This window comes from Salmo salar, chromosome 01 (assembly GCF_965601325.2).
Source record: "Salmo salar chromosome 01, fSalSal1, whole genome shotgun sequence".
Taxonomy (NCBI): Eukaryota; Metazoa; Chordata; class Actinopteri; order Salmoniformes; family Salmonidae; genus Salmo; species Salmo salar.
In genome coordinates, this window is record NC_138291.1 from 56,073,156 (window position 1) to 56,101,140 (window position 27,985).

Sequence of the window (27,985 nt, forward strand, 5' to 3'; positions counted from 1 at the left end):
TCATGCACATTCATCAGATGGATACATTTCCTCTCCCAGACTCCCACATGCATGTGTGTTTGAGCACACACCTCACTCCCCTTCTTGGCTTCCATGGCAACCCCCACGGGAACCTTTCCCCAATAGAATCTTTCCCCCACGGGAACCACACCTGTTGGCATTCTCACAAACAATCGCAACTGTTTCAATAATATATAGAACTTTTCTTGCAGCTCTGGTATATAAAGCTTTTTTGAGGCCTTGCTCACAATTCATTCTGATGCAGCACAATGACCAAACGATGTACTGTATGTGAGGCTCTTGATCATATCTTTGATCATGACACTGGTGAGGAGATATTCCTTGGTAAACTTTTACAAAGTAGTCTGTGATTAATAGCACAATATGTTTCATCTGAGTATTTGTTATAGTCAAAATAATCCATACATTATGCTTTTTTTTAACTCAAAAACGAGTTGCATGAGCTCAGGTCAATGAGGCCTACAGGCCATAAATAGCAAATAGAAGTTCAAAACTTGTAATGTCACAAGAACTTGAGTTGATAAAAAGATTTAACACAACATTAGGTGATAATATATGTATTTATAAATCAGCTATAATAGGGCGGTCATTTTGGACCGTGAACACAGAATTAATTTACATGAAACGAACACAACAGGAGGGTTAAAATATAATTGTATTCAACATTCTGGCTTGTAGAGGTCGTGAGAGGAAACTTGCCTGATTCAAACACTCATTTCTGCCCAACGTAGAATTCAAAGCAATCTAACTTTGGGTTTCCAGGCAAACTGAAAACAAATGATGTAGCTTGAAATCAGGGATGGACGCAAGTTCTCGAGTACTCGATTCAAGGTTTGTATTTGATTATTAGTAAAGTACTCAAACATTTTGAAATACAACTATTTAGCAGCACTATGTCACGACTTCCGTCGAAGTTGGCTCCTCTCCTCATTCTGGCGGCGTTACCGGCTTTTAAGCCATCGCAGCTACATTTTTCATGTCTCCATTTGTTTTGTCTTGTTCCCCGCACACCTGGTTTTCATTCCCTAATCAATTCATATGCATTTATTCCTCTGTTCCCCATCATGTCTTTGTGTAGGATTGTTTGTGTTATGTGTATTTTGATATTGTGGATATTGTTATGCACATTACTTTTTGTCTATGTTCCGTGTTTTCGGCACATTTATGTTATTTTTGTGCTGTCATTTTGACTGGAATAAAAAGGTGCGCCTGTTCACTACACTGCTCTCCTGCACCTGACTTTGCCTCCAATACACACTTTTAACACAATTAAAAATAAATTTAAAAAAAGTTCATCGTTTTCAATATGTTACATTTTGTTTCCAGGTGTGTATCAGAAATACCAGTAATATACTCTTAGGAAAAAATGTACTATCGAGAATCTGAAAGCGTTCTTCAGCTGTCCCCATAGGAGAACCCTATGAAGAACCCTTGTTGATTCCGGGTAGTACCATTTCGGGTTCCATGTAGAACCCACTGTGGAAAGGGTTCTACATGGAACCCAAAACGGTTCCACTTGGAAACAAAAGGGTTCTACCTGGAACCAACAAGGGTTCTTGTCAAGGGAATTATTTTATCCCCATGATAATAATTAACAATCAATAAGCTTTGACTAATCCAAGGTTTGTAAGACAATGGGTTAATAATAATAATAATAATTAGGCAAAGACTCAGCATCTGCAAAAGGTTTGTACAGTTTGTTCGGAGAACGTTCTGCCCAACATTAATAAAGAAGTTCATTTTATCCTCTCTCTTCGCTTACGCACACACCTCCACACAAACAGTAGATAACCTATGGACATACATACACACAAACAGTAGATGAATGTATCCCTCCCCGGACTTCTCACAACTGTTACTCACTATCCAGCGCTGTCTGTGCTTTCCCCCCCGAGATTACTGAGACCTTGAGTTACTCCCATATTTCCTCCAAAGCCTCTCAAAGTTGCTAGGTCAGGTAGAACAAATGTCTACTGTTCTCTTAGGTCCACTAATACACACATTTCTCTCCAGCCTCTACTAGACCTTTATGGGACTTACGTTCAGTACTTTAACTATTCATTATACATTCTCCATCAACTACTAATTAGATCCGTTTCAGAGTGGATTCTTTACTCATTTACCTATAATCATTTATTTCACTTATCAGTTCTCCAATGAGGACAGCCGAATAACCCTTTTTTCTTAGAGTGTAGAAACAACCAATAACATACCTTAAACATTTTTGCCTTCAGCCCCGTTTCACACTGACATGCAAGTACTTGAGTACAATTTTTTTCTCATGAGATTACTCAAGCACAGGCATTCTTACAAATGTCCATCCGTACTTCAAATCAGGTTTAAAAAAGGGATGTTGCTCACCTGGAATTTAAAGCTTTATTCAGAGTGATGAGAGTTGGAGTAGAGACTTAACAGAGGTGTCGAAAACAGAGTTCTAGAAAACATGACATCACTGCCTTACCTTTGTGTAAGGTTTGTCGTCAGGAATGGACCAAGGTGCAGCGGGAATGTGGATACTCATATTTCTTTAATAAAAACACACAAAGCATCCACAGGGGAAAAACCAATACTCACGACGACAGGAACAGTTTTGCAGGCACACAAAACGCAGTGCAAAAACAACTACCCACAACCCCAAGGAAAAACACACACTACTATATAGGACTCCCAATCAAAGGCAACTCAACACACCTGCCTTCAATTGGGAGTCCAACAACCAACTCACACGTAACACAAAATCTCTGCCACGTCCTGACCAAAACTAATACAATTGCTCCCTCTGCTGGTCAGGACGTGACACTTTGGATGTGACTTGTTAATGGCACCCTTCTTGCTGGGCAGCAATATTTACCATAAATATCACAGTAGCCAGTAAGCATGCTTTTAACAAACGACATCTCATCTAAACCATATTACACTCTTGAATAACGCAACAATTCACAACCGTGTGCAGACAATTAAAGGACAAGTTAACATTTTTTTTACCAAATCTCTATTTTTGCTGGAAGTGGCATGTTATAGAGGTGTCCAGACACTTTTTTTGAGATTTCACTTGGTTTTGAGAAACTTACCCCATCAGCGATAGACTTCCTCATGCTCGTTCTGCAGTTCAAGGGACAGAGATAAACATAAACAAAGGCTCCAAAAACATCAAAATACATACTTTTAGAAATGGCAATGCTCTTGGAAGTGATGTAGGTCTTTAGATGTTGTACAAATAAAATTGGGTCCTACTAATTACGCAAACAGCCTCAAACAGGTACTCCAAAATACAGGTCAATGACCTCCTCCTGTAGACTGTCTTATTGCTGTCGGTTATCAGGCCTACCACCGTCATGTCGTCAGCAAACTTGATTGCGTTGGAGTCATGCGTTGCCAAGCAGTTGTGAGTGAACAGGGAGTACAGAAGGGGTCTAAGCACACACCCCTGACCACAATTCTATCCTCCTGATTCTTGCTTCAAGCAACAATTAAAGCAGAAAGCACTAGTGACTCGGTCTATAAAAAAGTAGTCAGATGAAGCAGATGCTAAACTACAGGACTGTTTTGCTAGCACAGTCTGGAATATGTTCCGGTATTCTTCAAATGGCATTGAGGAGAACACCACATCAGTCACTGGCTTTATCAATAAGTGCATCGAGGACGTCGTCCCTACAGTGACTGTACGTACATACCCGAACCAGAAGCCATGGATTTCAGGCAACATTCGCACTGAGCTAAAGGGTAGAGCTGCCGCTTTCGAGGAGCGGGACTATAACCCGGAAGCTTAAAAGAAATCCCTCTACTGTAGGCCCTCCGATGAACCATCAAACAGGCAAAGCATCAATACAGGACTAAGATCGAATCGTACCACACCGGCTCCAATGCTCGTCGGATGTGGCAGGGCTTGCAAACTATTACAGACTACAAAGAGAAGCACAGCCGAGAGCTGCCCAGTGACACGAGCCTACCAGACGAGCTAAATAACTTCTATGCTCAATTCGAGGCAAGTAACACTGAAACATGCATGAGAGCATCAGCTGTTACAGACGACTGTGTGATCATGCTCTCCACAGCTGATGTGACAAAGACCTTTAAACAGGTCAACATTCACAAGGCCGCAGGGCCAGATGGATTACCAGGACGTGTACTCTGATCATGCGCTGACCAACTGGCAAGTGTCTTCACTGACATTTTCAACCTCTCCCTGTCTGAGTCTGTAATACCAACATGTTTCAAGCAGATAACCATAGTCCCTGTGCCCAAAAATACTAAGGTAACCTGCCTAAATGACTACCGACCCATAGCACTCACATCTGTCCACACAGTGTCCACATTGATAATCTCAATTTTGAATTAGTCCATTTTCTTCTTCACGACTGGCTAATCCCTCCTGATGACCCGGTTGGACATGACTCCAACAGGGTCATCAGAAGGAATCAGCCAATATAGTTGGAAGCAGTGGAGGCTGCTGATGGGAGAACGACTCACAATAATGGCTGGGAATGGATTGGCATCAAACACATGGAAACCATTTTGTTTGTTGTGTTTGATACCATTCCACTGATTCCGCTCCAGCCATCACCATGAGCCCATCCTCCCCAATTAAGGTGCCACCAACCTCATGTGGTTGGAAGTCCCACCCAGTTGACCACATTAAAATGGTGGAATCCCTCAATGACTTTGCCCATGCTAAAACAGCCTTTTGGCCACTAGAGGCCTCAATCATTCTCTATGGGAAGCTCGCAATTTGGGCAGCTGCATGCAGCATAACAAATAGCTGATTATTGGTTTGCGGCTGTCAGTGAAAAGCATCTATTTTCAATATTTGAAAATAAAATAAAAACTGCAACTGTCTTTAGTCAGGCTACCAACATTCTCAACTGCCACTATTGAGCAAACAGCCTATCTTAATGCAGTTTTTTTTCTGCATAGAAAAGTCTTGGGCGGGCCACCTAACAGTTTTTTTGGGGGGCTGCCTATGTCCAATACTGTGCAGCTGTAATCATAGACCTGGCCAAGGCTTTCGACTCTGTCAATCACCACATTTTTATTGGCAGACTCAACAGCCTTGGTTTCTCAAATGACTGCCTCGCCTGGTTCACCAACTACTTCTCAGGCAGAGTTCAGGGTGTCAAATTGGAGGGCCTGTTGTCGAGACATCTGGCAGTCTCTATGGGGGTACCACAGGGTTCAACTCTGTTCTCTGTGTACATCAATGATGTCGCTCTTGCTGCTGGTGATTCTCTGATCCACCTCGACGCAGACGACACCATTCTGTATACTTCTGGCCATTCTTTGGACACTGTGTTAACTAACCTCCAGACGAGCTTCAATGCCATTCAACTCTCCTTCTGTGGCCTCCAACTGCTCTTAAATGCAAGTAAAACTAAATGCATGCTCTTCAACCGATCGCTACCAGCACCTGCCCGCCCGTCCAGCATCACTACTCTGGATGGTTCTGACTTAGAATATGTGGACATCTACAAATACCTAGGTGTCTGGTTAGACTGTAAACTCTCCTTCCAGACTCACATTAAGCATCTCCAATCCAAAATTAAATCTAAAATCGGCTTCCTATTTCGCAACAAAGCATCCTTTACTCATGCTGCCAAACATACCCTCGTAAAACTGACTATCCTACCGATCCTTGACTTCGGCAATGTCATTTACAAAATAGCCTCCAACACTCTACTCAGCAAATTGGATGCAGTCTATCACAGTGCCATCCATTTTGTCACCAAAGCCCCATATACTACCCACCACTGCGACCTGTATGCTCTCATTGGCTGGCCCTCGCTTCATATTCGTCGTCAAACCCACTGGCTCCAGGTCATCTATAAGTCTTTGCTAGGTAAAGCCCCGCCTTATCTCAGCTCACTGGTCACCATAGCAGCACCCACCCGTAGCACGTTCTCCACCAGGTATATTTCACTGGTCACCCCCAAAGCCAATTCCTCCTTTGGCCGCCTTTCCTTCCAGTTCTCTGCTGCCAATGACTGGAACGAATTTCAAAAATCACTGAAGCTGGAGACTCATATCTCCCTCACCAACTTTAAGCACCAGCTGTCAGAGCAGCTCACAGATCACTGCACCTGTATATAGCCCATCTGTAAATAGCCCATCCAACTACCTCATCCCCATACTGTTCTTTTTTATTTTTTTGCTCCTTTGCACCCCAGTATCTCTACTTGCACATTCATCTTCTGCACATCTACCACTCCAGTCTATCACTGCAGTATTTAATTGCTAAATTGTAATTATTTTGCCACTATGGCCTATTTATTTCCTTATCTTACCTCATTTGCACACACTGTATATAGACTTTTTTTCTATTGTGTTATTGACTGTATATTTTGTTTATTCCATATGTAACTCTGTGTTGTTGTTTGTGTCGCACTGCTTTGCTTTATCTTGGCCAGGTAAAAGTTGTAAAGGAGAACTTGTTCTCAACTAGCCTACCTGGTTAAATAAAGGTGAAATAAAATAAAAAATTAAAACAATAAAAACAAAACTTGTGTGTAAAAACGTTTTCAGAGTAAACTTGAATGACTAAAACCAGATATAAAGTATGTAGAAAAGATAATAGACTAATACATTTTTCAATAAGATCTTTGAGAATTAACAATCACCTAAATAAAAGCTAGACAGTGAAGGAGAATCAACATTTTTTAAAACTGCATTCAGAAGAATTTTTGCCATGGGGCCCCATTGATTTTGTTATAATGCTTGAGTCACTCAGATAGCATAAGCCATGGCCAAACGTGTAAAATTGCACGAGATTGGTTGTAAAACTGCAACATTTAATCTCCACCACATGGAAAAATGTGTAGAATTGCAGGAAATTAGCTTTAAAACAGCTACATTGTGTCACTTCGGCAAACAGGCGGCCTCGAAAATGTTCGGTCGGCAGCAGCACCGGTGACCACGCCCTTGGTCACGCCCACCACCTAAACCCCATTTTGATCCAGAAAAACAAAAGTTTTGGGACTACAGTGGAGAGCATCAGCCATATTCTCGGTGAGTGCGTATATTCTATCTTTATAATTGGAGTCCAGGGTCCTGGAACGTTTTTTTAAAGACAGTAAGTTCATCTAGATGGACGTCATAGCCTACAATATGTCTCCCCTTTTCATAGGCATCGATTAGATGGTTGCATTTAATACAAGGTCGTTTTTATTGATTTCAGTTTGTCAGTGTCAGCAGAGTTTCTTATTGTGTAATTGTTATAATATTAAAGACTATTTAGTCATGAAAAGTAAATCGTTGTAGAATTGCATGAAATGTGTTTATAAAAGGGCACGTTTTTCTCGGATCCTCTTTAAAAATGACCATCCTTAAAAATGTCCCTCTAGCTGGGCTCTGGGTGTGTGCAAAGAAAGAAGAAAAGCAGAATTGTCTTTTGTGAACGTGAGTATTTTATTAGCTTAATTTATGACTATCCAACCTACTCATCACATTATCAATAGTAGGTCATTTCACATTAGTCTGCAAATTCGATGATGCATGCAATACTTTATCATAAAGGTGATTTTTATTTTTTTATTTCGTTATTATTTTTTCTAACTTGAAACTCACGTGCCGCATATGATTAGCTAGTTAGCTTAATGTTAACGTTAGCTACCAGCAGAACCATAACTAAATTGCTTTTACGTTACAGTTTTAGCGTAAATAAAATGTAGGCTAATCTATGTAATCCCAAAGGTGATTATTTATCATGAGGGCGATAAACAATAACTATTAATGCACCATACTCCAATACCTTTCTGGTATTTTTTTCATTTTTATAAATTGCTGAGGTGTAACGTTAGTCACATTTGAGGACACAAGCTCAAGTACACCGTACAAATATGAAAAATATTACATCTGAATTATGTATTTCTTATTCAACAAAACGTATAAGGCTTGAAGTGACTTGTATGTTTTCTGTAAATTACATATTTGTATGTTTAGTCTTGGAGAACATTTGCATATTTTCTAAAGGTCTCTCTTGATCAAAACTTATGCCCCACTCTTCTGAACATCAGACAGGGCTTTAGCTTGGCTTCCTGACCATATTAGGAACTGACCTTTCAGCTCATATTAATATTGTCCGTCTATGAATAACTGAAAGTGTTTTTTGTAAAAAAAAAAATCGATACATTTTTTTAGATTACTTTGATAAAGTTTGCTATAAATTGATCTCTGAATGTGCTAGAGCGACGAACCCATCCTGCTTTGCTAGGATCTAAGGATTGCAGGCATGTGCATTGTTAGTGGCTGTGACCTAGCGTTCCTCACAACGCCTAGATAAGGTATTAAACGGATCAGCTAATCACATCATATGTTATAGCAATTTGTCAGTCGATGACACTGATAATGACGTAGCACGCAACCATTGGTTGATGCGTGCAATGTCTGAGCAGGGGAATGTGACCATCGCGTTTAGCCAGGAGTTGGACAGTTGGAAGAGCGACTGAAATGGTAGGTGAAACATCCCAGCTTCAAGTGGTGTCAGATTTCACAGTCCGAGTCACACAGGCGAAAGCGATATACCAGAGGGAGGAGGCGAAGCAACAGGGTCCACTCCCGTTAAATCGGTCTGCTGGACAACAACTCCTATTTGATAGGGCGTAGGGAGACAAGACCATCTTGTCATTATTTACAGTATTTCTGGATATATGGTGCTTTCAAGACAACTGGGAGTTCTGATTTAAAACAAGGTCAAATTATGAAGTCGTATCTCTAGAAAGTTGCCTCACTTTCCGACAAGGAATTCCATGTTTGATGACCTTTCAAAACTATTTTTGGACATTCCTGCAGTCAGCTTGCCAATTGCACTCTCCCTCAACTTGAGACATCTGTGGCATTGTGTTGTGCAACAAAACTGCACATTTTAGAGTGGCCTTTAATTGTCCCCAGCAGAAGGTGCACCTGTGTAATGATCATGCTGTTTAATCAGCTTCTTGATATGCCACACCTGTCAGGTGGATGGATTATCTTGGCAACGGAGAAATGCCCACTAACAGGGATGTAAATAAATTTGTGCCCAACATTTGAGAGAGAAGCTTTTTGTGCGTCAGGAATAGAGGTCGACCGATTAATCGGAATGGCCGATTTAATTACGTCCGATTTCAAGTTTTCATAACAATCGGTAATTTTGGCCGCCGATTAAAAAAAAAACGTAATAAAAAATAAATATATATTTATGAAAGAAAAAAAAATATTGAAAAGAAAATGTTTTTTTACACCTTTATTTAACTAGTCAAGTCAGATTAAGAAGACATTCTTATTTTCAATGACGGCCTAGGAACGGGGGTTAACTGCCTTGTTCAGGGGGGATTCATTTTTGCGACCTTCCGGTTACTAGTCCAACGCTCTAACCACCTGCTTTACATTGCACTCCACGAGGAGCCTGCATGGCAGGCTGACTACCTGTTACGCGAGGGCAGCAAGAAGCCAAGGTAAGTTGCTAGCTAGCATTAAACTTATCTTATAAAAAACAGTCAATCTTAACATAATCACTAGTGAACTACACATAATTGATGATATTACTAGTTTATCTAACGTGTCCTTGCATATAATCGATGCGGTGCCTGTTAATTTCTCATCGAATCACAGCCTACTTGGACAAACGGGTGATGATTTAACAAGCGCATTTGCGAAAAAAGCACTGTCGTTGCACCAATGTACCTAACCATAAACATCAATGCCTTTCTTTAAAATCAATACACAAGTATATATTTTTAAACCTGCATATTTAGTTAATATTGCCTGCTAACATGAAATTGTGTCACTTCTCTTGCGTTCATTGCACGCAGAGTCAAGGTATATCCAACAGTTTGGGCCGCCTGGCTCGTTGCGAACTAATTTGCCAGAATTTTACGTAATTACGACATAACATTGAAGGTTGTGCAATGTAACAGGAATATTTAGACTTAGGGATGCCACCCGTTAGATAAAATACGGAACGGTTCCATATTTCACTGAAAGAAAAAACGTTTTGTTTTTGAGATTATAGTTTCCGGATTCGACCATATTAATGACCTAAGGCTCGTATTTCTGTGTGTTTATTATATTATAATTAAGTCTATGATTTGATAGAGCAGTCTGACTGAGTGGTGGTAGGCAGCAGCAGGCTCGTAAGCATTCATTCAAACAGCACTTTGGTGCCTTTTGCCAGCAGCTCTTCGCAATGCATTGCGCTGTTTATGACTTCAAGCCTATCAACTCCCAAGATTAGGCTGGTGTAACCGATGTGAAATGGCTAGCTAGTTAGCGGGGTGCGCGCTAATAGTGTTTCAAACATCACTCGAGACTTGGAGTAGTTGTTCCCCTTGCTCTGCATGGGTAACGCTGCTTCGTGGGTGGCTGTTGTCGATGTGTTCCTGGTTTGAGCCCAGGTAGGAGCGAGGAGAGGGACGGAAGCTATACTGTTACACTGGCAATACTAAAGTGCATATAAGAACATCCAATAGTCAAAGGTATATGAAATACAAATCGTATAGAGAGGTAGTCCTATAATTCCTATAATAACTACAACCTAAAACTTCTTACCTGGGAACATTGAAGACTCATGTTAAAAGGAACCACCAGCTTTCATATGTTCTCATGTTCTGAGCAAGGAACTTAAATGTTAGCTTTTTTACATGGCACATATTGCACTTTTACTTTCTTCTCCACACTTGGTTTTTGCATTATTTAAACCAAATTGAACATGTTTCATTATTTATTTGAGGCTAAATTGATTTTATTGATGTATTATATTAAGTTAAAATAAGTGTTCATTCAGTGTTGTTGTAATTGTCATTATTACAAATAAATTAAAATAATCTTCCAATTAATTGGTATCGGCTTTTTTTGGTCCTCCAATAATTGGTATCGGCGTTGGAAAATCATAATCGGTCGACCTCTAGTCAGGAACATTTCTGGGAGCTTTTATTTCAGTTCATGAAACATGGGACCAACTTTACATGTTGATAATTTTTATTCTGTATATTTCAGCTGTTTTAAAAAGATTGCTCTGCTATTAAGATTTTGGGTGCTGATGCATGCCAGAGCTTACAACCCCAGGATAGGTATTTTAAGTATCAGCTAAGCACATCATATGTTATAGCAATCTGTCGATGACGTGGCACTCTACCATTGGTTGATGCATGTCAGCAGGGCAACGCAACCAATTACTGTAGGAGCATTTGGCTTGAGGAGACTCTGATCGCGTTCCCCTGCTCAGATGTTGCAAGCATCCACCAGTGGTTGTGTGCTATGTCATCAACTGACAGATTGCTCTTACATATGATGATGCTTCAAATACCTATCCAGGCGTTGTAAGATGTGGCATGAGTCCAACACCTAGTCAGAGGAACGTGCCCAATTATACATGTTACTGCTCAGATGGGAGCAAGTCTAGGGGCTGTCTCGCACACTACCTACTAGGTAAGGTGACGCACGAGATTTTCATCTTTACACTACAATTATGTGTATATGCAGTAGAGGTCGATGATTATGATTTTTCAACTCCGATACCGATTATTGGTGGACCAAAAAAGCCGATACCAATCAACCGGACGATTTTTATTTTTATTTGTAATAATGACAATTACAACAATACTGAATGAACACTTATTTTAACTTAATATAGTACATCAATAAAATCAATTTAGTCTCAAATAAATAATGAAACATGTTCAATTTGGTTTAAATAATGCAAAAACACAGTGTTGGAGAAGAAAGTAAAAGTGCAATATGTGCCATGTAAAAAAGCTAATGTTTAAGTTCCTTGCTCAGAACATATGAAAGCCGGTGGTTCCTTTTAACATGAGTCTTCAATATTCCCAGGTAAGAAGTTTTAGGTTGTAGTTATTATAGGACTATTTCTCTCTATACCATTTGTATTTCATATACCTTTGACTATTGGATGTTCTAATAGGTACTTTAGTATTGCCAGCCTAATCTCGGGAGTTGATAGGCTTGAAGTCATAAACAGCGCAATGCTTGAAGCACAGCGAAGAGCTGCTGGCAAATGCAGGAAAGTGCTGTTTGAATGAATGCTTACGAGCCTGCTGCTGTCTACCACCACTCAGTCAGACTGCTCTATCAAATCATAGACTTAAAAATAATATAATAACACACAGAAATACGAGCCTTAGGTCATTAATATGGTCAAATCTGGAAACTATCATTTCGAAAACAAAACGTTTATTCTTTCAGTGAAATACGGAACCGTTCCGTATTTTATCTAACGGGTGGCATCCCTAAGTCTAAATATTGCTGTTACATTCCACAACTTTCAATGTTATGTCATAATTATGTAAATGATTACGGTCATGGTTAGGAAGAAATGGTCTTCACACAGTTCGCAACGAGCCAGGCTGCCCAAACTGCTGCATATACCCTGACTCTGCTTGCACAGAACGCAAGAGAAGTGACACAATTTCCCTAGTTAAAAGAACTTCATGTTAGCAGGCAATATTAACTAAATATGCAGGTTTAAAAATATATATGTGTGTATTGATTTTAGCCTCTCTGGGCTAGGCGGGACAAATTCGTCCCACCTACGTAACAGCCACTTTAAGCCTGTGGCGCGATTTTCAAAACCTTAAAAATCCTATTACTTCAATTTCTCAAACATATGACTATTTCACAGCTATTTAAAGACAAGACTCTCGTTAATCTAACCACACTGTCCGATTTCAAAAAGGCTTTACAACGAAAGCAAAACATTAGATTGTGTCAGCAGAGTACCAAGCCAGAAATAATCAGACACCCATTTTTCAAGCTAGCATATAATGTCACATAAACCCAGAAGACAGCTAAATGCAGTACTAACCTTTGATCTTCATCAGATGACAACCCTAGGACATTATGTTATACAATACATGCATGTTTTGTTCAATCAAGTTCATATTTATATCAAAAACCAGCTTTTTACATTAGCATGTGACGTTCAGAACTAGCATACCCCCCGCAAACTTCCGGAGGAATTCGCTAACATTTTACTAAATTACTCACGATAAACGTTCACAAAAAGCATAACAATTATTTTAAGAATTATAGATACAGACCTCCTCTATGCACTCGATATGTCCGATTTTAAAATAGCTTTTTGGTGAAAGCACATTTTGCAATATTCTAAGTACATAGCCCAGGCATCACGGGCTAGCTATTTAGACACCCGGCAAGTTTAGCACTCACCGTAATCATATTTACTATTATAAAAGTTTGATTACCTTATGTTGTCTTCGTCAGAATGCACTCCCAGGACTGCTACTTCAATAACAAATGTTGGTTTGGTCCAAAATAATCCATCGTTATATCCGAATAGCGGCGTTTTGTTCGTGCGTCCCAGACACTATCTGAAATGGTAAATCAGGGTCGTGCGCATGGCGCAATTCGTGACAAAAAAAATCTAAATATTCCATTACCGTACTTCGAGGCATGTCAACCGCTGTTTAAAATCCATTTTTATGCCATTTTTCTCGTAAAAAAGCGATAATATTCCGACCGGGAATGTCCATTTAGCTAAACTGAGGAAAGTAAACAAAGCTTTCGGTCGACGCGGGCACGCGCCTGAGTCTCACAGTACTGTAACCAGCCACTACCCAAACGCGCTACTTTGTTTCAGCCAGAGCCTGCAAAGCCACGATTCAGCTTTTTGCCGCCTTCTGAGACCCTATGGCAGCCGTAGGAAGTGTCACGGGACAGCTAAGATCCTCACTCTTCAATAAACAGAGACAAGAAGAACGACACCTTGTCAGACAGGCCACTTCCTGCCTGAAACCTTGTCAGGTTTTTGCCTGCCAAATGAGTTCTGTTATACTCAGACACCATTCAAACAGTTTTAGAAACTTTAGGGTGTTTTCTATCCACATGTATTAAGTATATGCATATTCTAGTTACTGGGTAGGAGTGGTAACCAGATAAAATCGGGTACGTTATTTATCCATCCGTGTCAATACTGCCCCCTATCCTAAACAGGTTAAGAAAGGCATTGATGTTTATGGTTAGGTACATTGGTGCAATGACAGTGCTTTTTTCGCGAATGTGCTTGTTAATTCACCTGTTTGGCGAAGTAGGCTGTGATTCAATGATAAATTATCAGCCACCGCATCGATTATATGCAACACAGGACAAGCTAGATAAACTAGTAATATCATCCACTATGTGTAGTTAACTAGTGATTATGTTAAGATTGATTGTTTTTTTTAAGATAAGGTGCTAGCTAGCATTAAACTTATCTTGGCTCCTTGCTGCACTCGCATAACAGGTAGTCAGCCTGCCACGCAGTCTCCTCTGTGGAGTGCAATGTAATCGGCCAAAATTGGTGTGTCCAAAAAGACCGATTACCGATTGTTATGAAAACTTGAAATCGGCCCTAATTAATCGGCCATTCTGATTAATCGGTCGACCTCTAATATGCAGGTTATATATTCTTTTTGCTTCCGTAAATGTATGTAGTGTAAATTACCCCTTTTAGAAATTTGGAATGTCAAGGGATGCATTTGCTCAATTGTTTCTGTTTGGTCTTATTTGCAGACTGTGGTTTTAAGTCATGAGTCACCTACCTAGATTCTGGAACCTGGGATGGTCTTCCTTTCTTGACTGGTGGAGTAATCAGAGTGTTGTTTCAGAGCAAGGTGATTTGGAATGTTTGTGTGTTATCTGACAGGAGGAGGGTGCACTGTCCAGGGTTCTCAACCTGTGACTAGATATCTACAATACCATGAATTGCTATTGTATAAAGACCTTGACCATGCAAAGAACTTGTTGGTAACTCTAATTATTGACTTTAACTATTGACTCAACAATGCAGTATCATGAAACTACTACAACTATTCAACCCTCTCTCCTTTTTCCTGGTTGGACTATGGGACAACTACAGGACCTTCTCCCCTGTATGGTCAGCAGAATATGAATGAACCTCTTCTGGACAACAGTGAAGGCCAGCTCTTCCTGACCGAGGCTTTTAAAGTCATCATTGAGGAGGTGCTATGTAAAGGCACAGATGTCAAAGAGAAGGTCTCACATCCCTGTTAACTGTCTAATCTCTAGCCTAACATGCCTGTTCTCTGCACTATGCAATATAGAGTGCCTTCAGAAAGTGTTTATACCCTTTGACTTATTCTACATTTTGTTGTTACAGCCTGAATTCATAATGGGATTCAATATTTTATTTACCACCCATCTACCCACAATACCCCATAATAACAAAGTGAAAACAAGTTGTTGCAAATTTATTGAAAATTAAGTACAGAAATATTTAATTTGCATAAGTGTTCACACCCCTAAGTCAATCTTTTGTAGAAACACCTTTGGTGGCGATTACAGCTGTGAGTTTTTTGGGTAAGTCTCTTTGCACACTTGGATTGTACAATATGTTTACTTTATTCTTAAAATAATTCTTCAAGGTCTGTCAAGTTGATTGTTAATTATTGCCAAAACTAACCATGCCATGTCTTGGTAAGCAACTCCAGTATAGAGTTGTCCTTGTGTTTTAGGTTATTATCCTGCTGAAAGGTGAATTAGTATCCCAGTGTATATTGGAGAGCAGACTGAACCAGGGTTTTCTCTAGGATTTTGCCAGTGCTTATACCTGTGTTCCATTTATTTTTATCCTGAACTCCTTAGTCCTTGTCGATGACAAACATACCCATAACATGATGCAACCACCACTATTATGAATAGTGGTACTTGGTGATGTGTTGTTTTGAATTTGCCCCAAACATAGTGCATATATTCAGGACAAAAAGTTAATTTCTTTGACAATTAATAATTTTTTTCACTGTTACTTAAGTGCCTTGTTGCAAACAGGATGCATGTTTTGGAATATTTTTTTTTATTCTCTATAGGCTTCTTTCTTTTCACGCAGTCATTTAGGTTAGTATTGTGGAGTAACTACAAAGTTATTGATCCATCCTCGGGTTTCTCATATCACAACCATTCAACTCTGTAACTATTTTAAAATGACCACTGGCCTCATAGTGAAATCCCTGAGCATTTTCCTTCCTCTCCGGCAATTGAGTTAGGAAGGACACCTGTGTCTTTGTAGTGACTGGGTGTATTGATAAACCATCCAACGCCTATTTAATAACTTCACCATGCTCAAAGGGATGTTCAGTGTCTGCTTTTCTTCATTTTTACACCGCTACCAGTCAGTGCCCTTTGTGAGGCATTGAAAAACCTCCCTAGTCTTTGTGGTTGAATCTGTGCTTGAAGTTCACTACTCGACTGAGGGACCTTACAGATAATTGTATGTATGTGTGGGGTACAGCGACAGGCTAGTCTTTCAAAAATCATCATGTTAATTATTATTGAACACGAAATGAGTCCATGTAACTTATTATGCGATTTGTTATGCTTTTTATTTATTTTTATTTTTTACTCCTGAACTTATTTAGGCTTGCCATGACAAAGGGTTTGAATACTTATTGAGTCAAGACATTTCAGTTTATGCAACAAAATGTGGAAAAAGTTGAGGGGTGTGAATACTTTTTGAAGGCACTGTATTGTTACGTTTTTTTGCTGCACAAGCCTTTTGGTAAGTCCTGAGTGACATACCTGTCCTGGTGGGTCATGTAGCAAAATTGTTTAGGAACCACTGGGCCTGTACCGGTAGGTAGCCTAGTGGTTAGAGCTTTGGGCCAGTAACCAAAAGGTTGCTAGATCGAATCCCCAAGCTGACAAGATAAAAATCTGTCGTTCTGCCCCTGAACCAGCCACTGTTCCTAGGCCGTCATTATAATTAAGAATGTGTTCTTAACTTACTTGCCTAGTTAAATGAATAAAAAAATAAACGCAATTCCACGGTAAGTGACACAGACTCAGAGTTTTCACTTTAAAACGTATGGCAAACAAAAACCAATGATTGCAAAATTAACCAGACCATACTACTCTATGCACAAGGACTTCTTTTAACATTTTCCACAGAATTTTACAAAAACACATTTACTTGAAGAGTGCAGATGCAAAGTTTGGTAAAAGAATGACGATTTGTTCTGTTTGTACAGCACAAACCGTCATTCTGTTACCAAACTTTGCATCTGCACTGTTCTTGAAGTAAATGTGTTTTTTTCCATTTAAAGTGGAAATTGTTATAAGTAGTCCGTGTGCATAGTTGTTTATCTTTGCAATCATTTTTTTTTTTTTTTACATTTTAAAGTGAAAAATCGGAATCTTTGTCACTCTTACCGTGGAATTGCCTAAGTTAACTGACATTCTTCACACCTGACTGTGTGCATCACAATCAAACGTGGAGGTACTCACTACTCAGTGCTGTATTTTGATGGGTTTCCTGTGCTTGTTATACCCCTGGTCACAGGTGTGTGAATGGCGCGAGCCAGAGGAGTTAGCTGCTCTGCTAGATCTGGAGCTGCGAGAGACTGGGGAGCCGCAACACCAGCTGCTGCAGAGAATACGGGATGTGGCCAAGTACAGTGTCAAGACCAGTAAGTTGTCTCTCCCTAGCTCTGTCCAGGTTGTTTGGGCGGTTTGCTGCTAGCCATGCTAGCGCCCTGGACCAGAGCTAACCCGACCCCACAGGGAAACTAGACAGAGCGAGATGTGTGGTTTTGGTTACATTCGATTTTTGGTAAATGCGATTGCTTGGGATGGTCCTGAATGCTCTTTACTGTAGTGCATGCATATCTCTTTCCAGATCATCCGCGGTTCTTCAATCAGCTCTTTGCAGGGGTGGACTACCATGCCTTGACAGGACGATTCCTTACGGAGGCTCTTAACACTAGCCAGTAGGAGAAAGCAATAAATATTTATATGCACATATACATACCATAAAGTATGTTTTGGTATGAAGATGCTTGTGATGGACTGTTCTTTAACAGGTATACCTATGAGGTGGCTCCAGTGTTTGTCCTGATGGAAGACGAGGTACTCTCCAAGCTACGTTCTCTAGTTGGGTGGGCAGAGGGAGATGGCATCTTCTGCCCAGGCGGTACCATGTCTAACATGTATGCCATGAACGTAGCACGCTACCGGGCCTTCCCAGAAGTAAAACTGAAGGGAATGTGGTCCCTCCCTCGACTGGCTGTCTTTACATCTCAACAGGTGGGGAAAACGGACTGTATGGTAGAAGTAATACACTATTCAACTTCCCATTCATTCATTATACCCACACTTTCCTCCAGAGCCACTACTCTGTGATGAAAGCAGCTGCCTTTCAAGGTATTGGGACAGAGAACGTGTTTAAGGTCAAAGTGGATGATAGGTAAAGTGATCAGAACCTTCCTTTGTGACTCTTGTCAGTCATCTCATCATTCTTAGGCATACATGATTTTACAGATTTTAACACGTGCTCTCTGTTGACCTACAGGGGTTGCATGATTCCAGAAGACCTTGGTGAGACAATTGAGCTGGCGAAATCTCAAGCAAGTTTACTGTTTACCTTTTTTAATTTACTGTGTAAATTCTATTTTATGTGCTGTGATATTCAGTATTTATACCGATAACAGTAGGAATTGCCAATAGACTACTAGGAATTGCTGATAGACAATCAGTGATATCTTGCACAAGGATCTGATGAATTCCTAGTACTCTGTTAGCATTTAAAATATTTTATCTGCAATTCCTAGTAGTCAATCGGCAAAGCACATATCACAGTACAAGGCACTAAGTAGAGATGCAAGGGCATCTTTCATTACCCCTCTTCACCTACCAGGGGGCAGTGCCATTCTTTATCCATGCCACGTCAGGAACGACTGTACAAGGCGCCTTTGATCCACTGGAGCCCATCGCTGACATCTGTGACAGACAGGGGTTGTGGATGCATGTTGATGTGAGTTTTTTTTAAGGTGATCTTTCACTCCAGAATCAAACTTTGTCCAATGTTTTCAGACAACAAAAGTAGTCTTCTGTCAAGATGATGGCCGACGGCATCTATTATGTTGATCAAAACTTCATACCCCATTCCCAAAAGAGTGTAAAAGATAGCCACTGTCTAATTTACATCCTTTTCAACAGTTGACCATCTTTCCCATGTATTTTGACCTGAAGAATACAGATGTAGGATCTTAATTTGAGCCAGTTTGCTATAGCAGGAAAATAATCCTGCAGCAACAGGAAATGTGAATTATTTGGATTAGAATTAATGGACATTTTTGAAGGGTTTGATGCAAGTCTGAAATAATTAATTTCAGAAGCCTTTTTACTGAAATACACTACAAATTAAAGTTTCCTGCGTTGCACGAAAGTTCTTCTGCAACAGGGTAATCAAATTAAGATCCTACATCTGTACTGACTGGCGTTCTCTTGTGGTTTGGCACAGGCAGCCTGGGGAGGGAGTGTTCTCTTCTCAAAGGAACACAAACATCTCATGAGAGGAGTTGAGAGGTAGGATTGCATGCTCTGAATACAGTTACTGGAATTAAGTTGTAGACAAAACATCTAAATGTGCTGCAAAAAAAAAAAGCTTTTAAATTAATTCAATCTGTGTGCTAGTGTACCAAAGTATAGATTAGGTGTCTTGATGTCTCGCATGACTGGGCAAGCCTTCTGAATGGCTCAACATATGACTTTGACTTGATTGTAATGATGTGTTTGTGATCAGAGCCGATTCAGTGACTTGGAATCCACACAAGATGATGCTGACGGGCTTGCAATGTTCAGCCATTCTGCTCAAGGACACCACAGTAAGACACCCCTTCAGGGGATCTACACCAAAGGGTTGTTCTTGAGTTGTGATGACATTTGTGTCCCTTGCCTTTGCAACCATAAAAATCACTTTAAAATGACAAATATTTACACATCATACATGTTTTTTTTTATATTGAACTGTTTGTCAATGATAAAATGTAATGCAAGTCCTTTATACTTGTTTAAAGGGATATTTGGGAAATTAATCCGTTTTGTTCTACTTACCCATAGTCAGATTAACTCCTGGATACAATTTTTATGTCGACATGCAGTTTGGAGTAAAACGTATTGGCTGCGGATCTGATTTTTCTTGATCCATATTCCCAGGGTCTAATGGTCTCAACACGTCTGCCCATGTGCGGGATTCTCTACTCGCGCACAGTCTCTGCTCTACTTGTACGGAACAAGCTACTCTGAATGGTGTTCGTTTTAATAAATTCAGAGCAAAGCTGAATCAATGTCTGCAAGATCACATAATGATAGTAGGCCTATTGTACATAACAGAACCAAATATAATATCATAGTATAACGTTAATGTAAAAGAAATCTCACGTGTGCGCCACTAGGCAAAATGTGATTCTGATTGAAACAAAACACCGGTATGCTACAGTTTGTTAATGCCATCAACTCTAAAAATCCACTCACTGTACATAATTGAAAAACTACATATTCCCATGAAACTGAGATCAAATGGTTGGCAGGTTGTTTCACCAGTAAAACTTTATAATTCACGATTATAATTATAATTCAAGATTGACAGTGAGAAATGTGAAAGTAGGGTGACTACAACAATTTGTGTGTGTATGTGTATATATACTTACATACATACATACACAGTGATGAAAAAGTAATCAATTGTCATACTTGAGTAAAAGAAAAGATACCTTAATAGAAATGACTTAAGTAAAAGTGAAAGTCACCCAGTAAAATACTAAAACTAAATTTTAAAAACTAGTTTTAAAGATACTTAAATATCAAAAGTAAATAAAATGTGGTTTATTATATAAAGTAAACAAGATGGCATAATCTTTTTTTTTTTTTTTTTACATTTGCAGATAGCCAGGGGCATGCGCCATCACTTTTACAAATGAAGCATGTGTTTAGTGAGTCCACAAGATCAGAGGCAGTCGGGATGACCAGGGATGTTCTCTTGATAAGTGTGTGAATTAGACAATTTTCCTGTCCTGCTAAACATGAGGCGGTGCACAATTGGCCCAGCGTCATCCGGGTTAGGGGAGGGTTTGGCTGGTCGGGATGTCCTTGTCCCATTGCGCTCCAGCAACTCCTAGTGGCAGGCCGGGCGCATGCACGCTGACTTTGGTCGCCAGCTGTACGGTGTTTCCTCCAGCACATTGGTGCGGCTGGCTTCCGGGTTAAGAGGGCAGTGTGTCAAGAAGCAGTGCGGCTTGGCAGGGTCGTGTTTCGACGGACGCATGGCTCTCGACCTTTATCACTTCCAAGTCCGTACGGGAGTTGCAGCGATGGGACAAGATTGTAACTACCAATTGGATATCACGAAAAGGGGTAAAAAAAAAAGTGAAGTAAAAGTTGTCAAAAATATAAATTGTAATGTACAGATTCCCCAAAAAACGACTTTAGTACTTTCAAGTTTTTTTACTTAAGTACTTTACACCACTGATATTAAAGGCTATTAAAATATATATTTTTACCAAGATAAATGTCCCTAAGTTGTGTCATTGGTGTTGCCATCTTGAAAATCACTCATTACAAAGGTGCACTACATTACCAAAAGTATGTGGACACCTGCTCATCAAACATCTCAAAATCATGGGCATTAAAATGGAGTTGGTCCACCCATGTTGCTGCTATAACAGCCTCCTCTCTTCTGGGAAGGCTTTCCAATAGATGTTGGAACATTGCTGCAGGGACTTGTTTCCATTCAGCCACAAGAGCATTAGTGAGGTCGAGCACTGATGTTGGGTGATTAGGCATGGCTCACAGTTGGCGTTCCAATTCATCCCAAAGGTGTTGGATGGGGTTGAGTTCAGGGCTCTGTGCAGGCCAGTCAAGTTCTTCCACATGATTTCGACAAACCATTTCTGTATGGAACTCACTTTGTGCACGGGGGCATTGTCATGCTGAAACAGGAAACACCAAACTGTTGCCATAAAGTTGGAAGCACAGAATCGTCTAGAATGTCATTGTATTATTTCCGTTATTTCCCTTCAGTGGAACTAATGGGCCTAGCCCGAACCATGAAAAACAGCCCCAGACCATTATTCTTCCTCCACCAAACTTTAGTTGGCACTGCTTTTGGGTCAGTAGCGTTCTCCTGGCATCCGCCAAACCCAGATTCATCTGTCGGACTGCCAAATGGTTAAGCGTGATTCATCACTCCAGAGAATGTTTCCACTGCTACAGAGTCCAATGGTGGTGAGCTTTACACCACTCCAGCCAACGCCTGGCATTGTGCATGGTGATCTTAGGCTTGTGGGCAGCTACTCAGCCATAGAAACCCATTTGATGAAGCTCCCAACGAACAGTTCTTGTGTTGACGTTGCTTTCAGAGAAACTTTTGAACTCGGTAGTGAGTGTTGCAACCGAGGACGGACGTTTTTTACATGCTTCAGCACTCGGCAGTCCTGTTCTGTGAGCTTGTGTGGCCTACCACTTCGTGGCTGAGTCGTTGTTCCTCCTAGACGTTTCCATTTCACAATAACATCACCTATAGTTGACCGGGGCAGCTTTAGCTGGGCTGAAATTTGACAAACTGACTTGTTGGAAAGGTGGCATCCTATGACGGTGCCATGTTGAAAGTCACTGAGCTCTTCAGTAAGGCCATTCTACTGCCAATGTTTGTCAATTTTATACACGTCAGCAACGGGTGTTGCTGAAATGGTCGGATCCACTAATTTGAAGGGTTGTCCACATACTTTTGTGAGCATTCCCTCCAGTAGTCAACTTTAATTGGGGGAAGGGGTCTATATTAAAGAAAATGGCTAATCACATCCTTTCATGTCATAAATTTGAAGATTCCATTTATAATTTGGTAGCCTGGTTGCTAGTGTTTTTAGCGAACATTCCACTCCATGTTATGTGCCAAGTGACACTGAGTGGAATGTTAGCTAAAAAGCCCAATAATTTGGTGTCCAAAAAAAGGGAAATTACATTGAGAAAATTGTGAGGATATTGTAGCGACCCGCATAGACAGACGACTATGGGTGTCTGAGTTACATTGTTCCTTTGCGTTGTTGTGGTACTTTACCAGTACCCAGGTTTCGGGGGGTCTGGCATGCCAGTAAACCTGCTCTCTGCCAATCAAAGGAATTCCCTGGAACGTTCTAGTACCAGGGGTCCTTGTGGTTGGTGGGGTTGGGCCGGGGCCTGGGCACCACAGGTTTAAAGACCATGCTTTCTATAGTTCTCCTTCTTTCCTGTCGTGACAGTTTGATACCTGTTTGTCTTTTCAGTTATGACTGGTCTGTTGTAATTTTTTTGTTAAATCTCAGCTATTCTTGATCTCTTCCCTTTTTCCACAGCACCTATTGAAACATTGCCACAGTGCAGATGCAAAGTACCTCTTCCAGCAGGACAAGTTCTATGACACAAGTCTGGACACGGGGGACAAGTCGATACAGTGTGGCCGTAAGGTTGACTGCCTGAAGCTGTGGTTGATGTGGAAAGCTGTAGGGTCAAAAGGCTTGGAAGAGCGTGTTGACAGGGCTGTCGCCCATACAAGGTACAAACATAGACATTCACAAACCTACGGCTGTAAGTCTGATTAGTCAAGCTCCTTACTTAAAACACCTTTTAGAGCTGTCATTTAAAAAAAAAATGTATCGAATCTACAGTACAGTCAAAAGTTTGGACACCTACTCATTCAAGGGTTTTTCTCTATTTTTACTATTTTCTACATTGTAGAATAATAGTGAAGACATCAAAACTATGAAATAACACACATGGAGTCATGTAGTAACCAAAAAAGTGCTGAACATATAAAATGCATATTTGAGATTTTTCAAAGTAGCCACACTTTGCCTTGATGACAGCTTTGTACACTCTTGGCATTCTCTCAACCAGCTTTACCTGGAATGATTTTCCAACAGTCTTGAAGGAGTTCCCACATATTCTGAGCACTTGTTGGCTGCTTTTCCTTCACTCTGTGGTCCAACTCATCCCAAACCATCTCAATTGGTTTGAGGTTGGGTGATTGTGGAAGCCAGGTCATCTGATGCAGCACTCCATCACTCTTTGGTCAAATAGCTCTTACACAGCCCGGAGCTGTGTTGGGTCATTGTCCTGTTGAAAAACAACAAATGATAGTCACACTAAGCGCAAACCAGATGGGATGGCGTATTGCTGCAGAATGCTTAAGTGTGCCTGGAATTCTAAATAAATCACAGACAGTAAATCAGACTCATGCTTTATGAGGATTTAACAGTGATGGCTATTGGGCTTCCTATCAAGCACTTTGAGAGCCTGTTTGTAGACAGACTGAATGGGTTTTAATGTTGTCAAGCAGTATGTTAAGTGGGGGAGTATAATAGATTTGAAGTACAGTTTTGCTACCTCTGTAGTCAAACAATTTCGTATAAATCGGAAATTAGCTGGGTTGAATTTGGTTATTTGAATTACCCTTTTCACCTGCTTTTTAAAAGAGAGGTTGGAATCAAGTATGAGCTTCTCCCCTGACACACAGACATCTGGCTCTGTAGCATCTGTTGCTCTCTTTGTGAAGAACTGCATGTTCTTCACAAAGAGAGCAACAGATGCTACAGAGCCAGATGTCTATGTGTCAGGGGAGAAGCTCATACTTGAGATGCAAACACGAGTCACTGAGCCACTTTGTAACCTGGACCATTATAGTACTGAGTTCTTGTGCAGCTTGTTGTTTGCTCTTTGCATGCACATATATCACTGTATCATCTGCATACATTTGAACTTCAGACCCAGTACAGACAGAAGGCAGATCATTAATGTACAGGCTGAACAGGAGGGGCCCCAGTATTGACTATTGGGGCACGCCCACATCATAGCTAAGAGTGGGCGACAGCTCATTGCTCTCTCTGACACACTGAGTTCTGCCTTCAAGGTATGATTTCATCCATCTCAAGGCATCGGGGGAAAAGTTGAACTTGGACAACTTTGTGATGAGAATCTCATGGTTAACAGTATCAAAAGCCTTCCTTAGGTCCAGAAACGCAGCCCCAACAACGCCCCCTTTGTCCATCTTAGACTACACATTTTCCAGAAGAAAGCAGTTGGCCGTTTCTGTGGAGTGTTTCGCTCTGAAGCCAGACTGCATGGAGTATAATGTGAAGGGGCTGTTGTTGAGGTGGACAATCAGTTGTTCTGCTACACACTTTTCAACAACCTTCGACGTCACATAGTATACTAATGGGCCTGTAGTTACTCACGTCAGCAGGGTCACCCGATTTAAAGATGGCCGTTATTATGGCCGACTTCATACACTTGGAAACACCCACAGACCAATAGATGTGTTGTTGACCTTAGTAACGTGGCCAATGACTGACTCTTTGTAGTTTTTAAGAAAGGTAGAGTCCAGCCCAAACATACCTTTGGCTTTAGAGTTCTTTAGTGAGCTAATCACCTTGTTCACCTTTGACTCAGAAACCTCCCTTATGATGAAGAAAGGTTGAGCGTCATTTACTAGCACTGGGCCCAAGAAACCAGTGGAGGGGTTCTGTGACAGAGTCAATAAAGTAGGAATTGAAGGCTATTGTTATTTCGACTGCATCCTGTTTTTCGATTGTTATTCACCATGATTTCTAGTCTTTTTGCGGTGTTACTATGGTCTTTCCCTGTTAACTTTTTTAGATTCTCCCAGATCAATTTAGAATTTCCCTTTGCTTCACCAATTATGTTAATAAAAAAAGTTTGCCTTGGCCTGTCTGATTTCTTTCATTACCTTATTTCTCAACATGGTAAACCTACGTCTGTCATGCTCTAATTTGGATTTTAGGGCTGTTTTTAGAGCATAATCTCATTCTTTCATAAATTTCCAGATTTCTCCATTTAGCCAAGGAAGAGTGCTCTTTTGGCCAGGTTTGGATTTGATTTTCTTTAGGAAACCATTTATTGTAGTCTGGATTGTGGATAGAAAAACCTGATGATCAGCTTCCACATCTGTTTTGGACAAGATATCATTCCAGTTAATTCCCTTAATTGCGTTTTCAAAATAATTGTATTCACTCTTAGGTATTCTTAGTTGGAACCAAAAATCTCAAATTTGGACTCATCAGACCAAAGGACAGATTTCCACCGGTCTAATGTCCATTGCTTGTGTTTCTTGACCCAAGCAAGTCTCTTCTTATTATTGGTGTCCTTTAGTAGTGGTTTCTTTGCAGCAATTCGACCATGAAGGCCTGATTCACGCAGTCTCCTCTGAACAGTTAATGTTGATGTCTGTTACTTGAACTCTGTAGCATTTATTTGGGCTGCAATTTCTGAGGCTGGTAACTCTAATGAACTTATCCTCTGCAGCAGAAGTAACTCGGGGTCTTCCTTTCCTGTGGCGCTCCTCGTGAAAGCCAGTTTCATCATAAAGCTTGATGGTTTTTGTGACTGCACAAATTGTCCGGATTGACTGACCTTCATGTCTTAATAACAATGGGCTGTTGTTTTTGTCTTTGCTTATTTGAGCTGTTCTTGCCATAATATGGACTTGGTCTTTTGCCATAATATGGACTTGGTCTTTTACCAAATAGGGCTATCTTCTGTATATCAGCCCAACCTTGTCACAACACAACTGATTGGCTCAAACACATTAAGAAGGAAAGAAATTCCACAAATGTACTTTTAAGAAGGCACACCTGTTAATTAAAATGCATTCCAGGGGACTACCTCATGAAGCTGGTTGAGAGAATTCCAAGAGGGTGCAAAGCTGTCATCAAGGCAAAGGGTGGCTACTTTAAAGAATCTAAAATATAATATATTTTGATTTAACAATTTTTTGGTTACTACATGATTCCATATGTTATTTCATAGTTTTGATGACTTCACTATTATTCTATAATGTAGAAAATAGTAAAAATAAAGAAAAAACCCTTGCATGAGTAGGTGTCCAAACCTTTGACTGGTACTGTATGTCAATGAAAGACGTTTCAAATGTTGTGGAACACTGATCTCTGTGTTGACCGTCCAACCATAGATATCTGGTGGAGGAGATGAAGAGAAGAGAGGGCTTTGAACTTATAGGGAAGGTGAGTCATTGTTTTAGCAAATACATAGAAAAGATTTCTTCTCCCTTTTATCTCACCTATGTCTTTTGCTTTTGTTCTGTTGAACAGCCGTTGTTTGTGAACGTGTGTTTCTGGTTCATACCACCCAGTCTGCGGGGAAAGGAGAACAGTCCAGACTACAATGACAGATTGTCAAAGGTTGGTGTGTGTGTGAAGTGCTTACAATGATTCCAGTTATTTATTTTTTACCTCAATTGCTATGATATATTCTACAATTAATCCAGTTTGTCTCGCTGATACAATGCTTCGGTGATCTTGTATCTTCATCACCAGGTGGCTCCAGTGATTAAGGAGCGTATGATGAAGCAGGGTACTATGATGTTGGGCTACCAGCCTCAGGGTGGACGAGTCAACTTCTTCCGCATGATAGTCATCTCACCGCAACTCTCCCACCAAGATATGTCATTCTGTCTGAATGAGATTGAGAGACTTGGGAATGATCTGTGATAGTAATTATACCTAAATATAGTCTTGCATCTCCATTTATGTCATAGACTCAACATCAGATATGTTCGTTTTTTTTTACAATATGACCAATTCTTATCAGTCTAATGCTCATTTCACTAGTCTAATGGCACTGATTGTGGACAAAGTTACCAAACAAAGTGTTTGAAATGTGGTATGTGACACAGTAATAAACCTAGTCCAGTGACTTATTGTATGGCCTACTTTATGTATTATTGGGTTGTAGAACATGATGTAGGAGATTCTTCTAAGAAATGACCGTGACAGATGCTGACGGAAGCCTGATCAGGGCCATGATGCCTGGTGTAGACAGACCGACAGAGGAGCCCATGGGCTGCAGCATAACTCCATAGAGAAGGCGTCCCTATATACACTGAACAAAAAATATAAACGTGGTTACATGTGCTCTGCAGTTGTGAGCCCGGTTGGACGTACTGTCAAATTCTCTAAAATGACAGAGGTGGCTTATGGTAGAGAAATTAACATTCAGTTCTCTGGCAACATCTCTGGTGGACATTCCTGCAGTCTGCATGCCAATTGCATGCTCCCTCAACTAGACACCTGTGGCATTGTGTTGTGTGACAAAGCTGCACAATTTAGTGGCCTCTTTTTTTTCTTCCCCCAGCACAAGGTGCTCCTGTGTAATGATCATGCTGTTTAATCAGCTTCTTGAT

General features: G+C 40.5%; 1 protein-coding gene across 3 annotated transcripts; it reads left to right on the plus strand.

The window, feature by feature from the left end:
- Positions 1 to 6,878: 6,878 nt before the first annotated feature.
- LOC106605019 (cysteine sulfinic acid decarboxylase) lies at positions 6,879 to 27,498 on the plus strand. Of its 3 annotated transcripts, none has more exons than XM_014200239.3 (16): positions 6,893 to 7,020; positions 7,356 to 7,410; positions 14,515 to 14,615; positions 14,861 to 14,997; positions 17,297 to 17,423; positions 17,633 to 17,723; positions 17,817 to 18,039; positions 18,120 to 18,199; positions 18,305 to 18,359; positions 18,650 to 18,766; positions 19,256 to 19,320; positions 19,538 to 19,619; positions 23,124 to 23,323; positions 26,756 to 26,807; positions 26,895 to 26,984; positions 27,120 to 27,498. In XM_014200239.3, exons 3-16 carry the CDS (start codon positions 14,531 to 14,533, stop codon positions 27,291 to 27,293), a joined length of 1,578 nt encoding a protein of 525 aa, XP_014055714.2. In that variant the 5' UTR covers positions 6,893 to 7,020; positions 7,356 to 7,410; positions 14,515 to 14,530; the 3' UTR covers positions 27,294 to 27,498. The 3 variants fall into 3 exon arrangements, with proteins under 3 accessions (XP_082831341.1, XP_014055714.2, XP_082831340.1); XM_082975214.1 differs by lacking the exon at positions 6,893 to 7,020 and adding an exon at positions 7,029 to 7,084; XM_082975215.1 differs by lacking the exon at positions 7,356 to 7,410 and having other exon boundaries at positions 6,879 to 7,020.
- The last annotated feature ends 487 nt before the right edge of the window (positions 27,499 to 27,985 follow it).

What these genes read in the sequence shown, in the direction of transcription:
- LOC106605019 (XM_082975215.1), top strand. Translation starts at nt 14,531, where the DNA reads ATGAGTCACCTACCTAGATTCTGGAACCTGGGATGGTCTTCCTTTCTT. An exon ending in GAGGCTCTTAACACTAGCCA is followed by an intron (nt 17,724 to 17,816) that starts GTAGGAGAAAGC and finishes GTTCTTTAACAG; the next exon opens with GTATACCTATGAGGTGGCTC. An exon ending in CTCATGAGAGGAGTTGAGAG is followed by an intron (nt 19,321 to 19,537) that starts GTAGGATTGCAT and finishes GTTTGTGATCAG; the next exon opens with AGCCGATTCAGTGACTTGGA.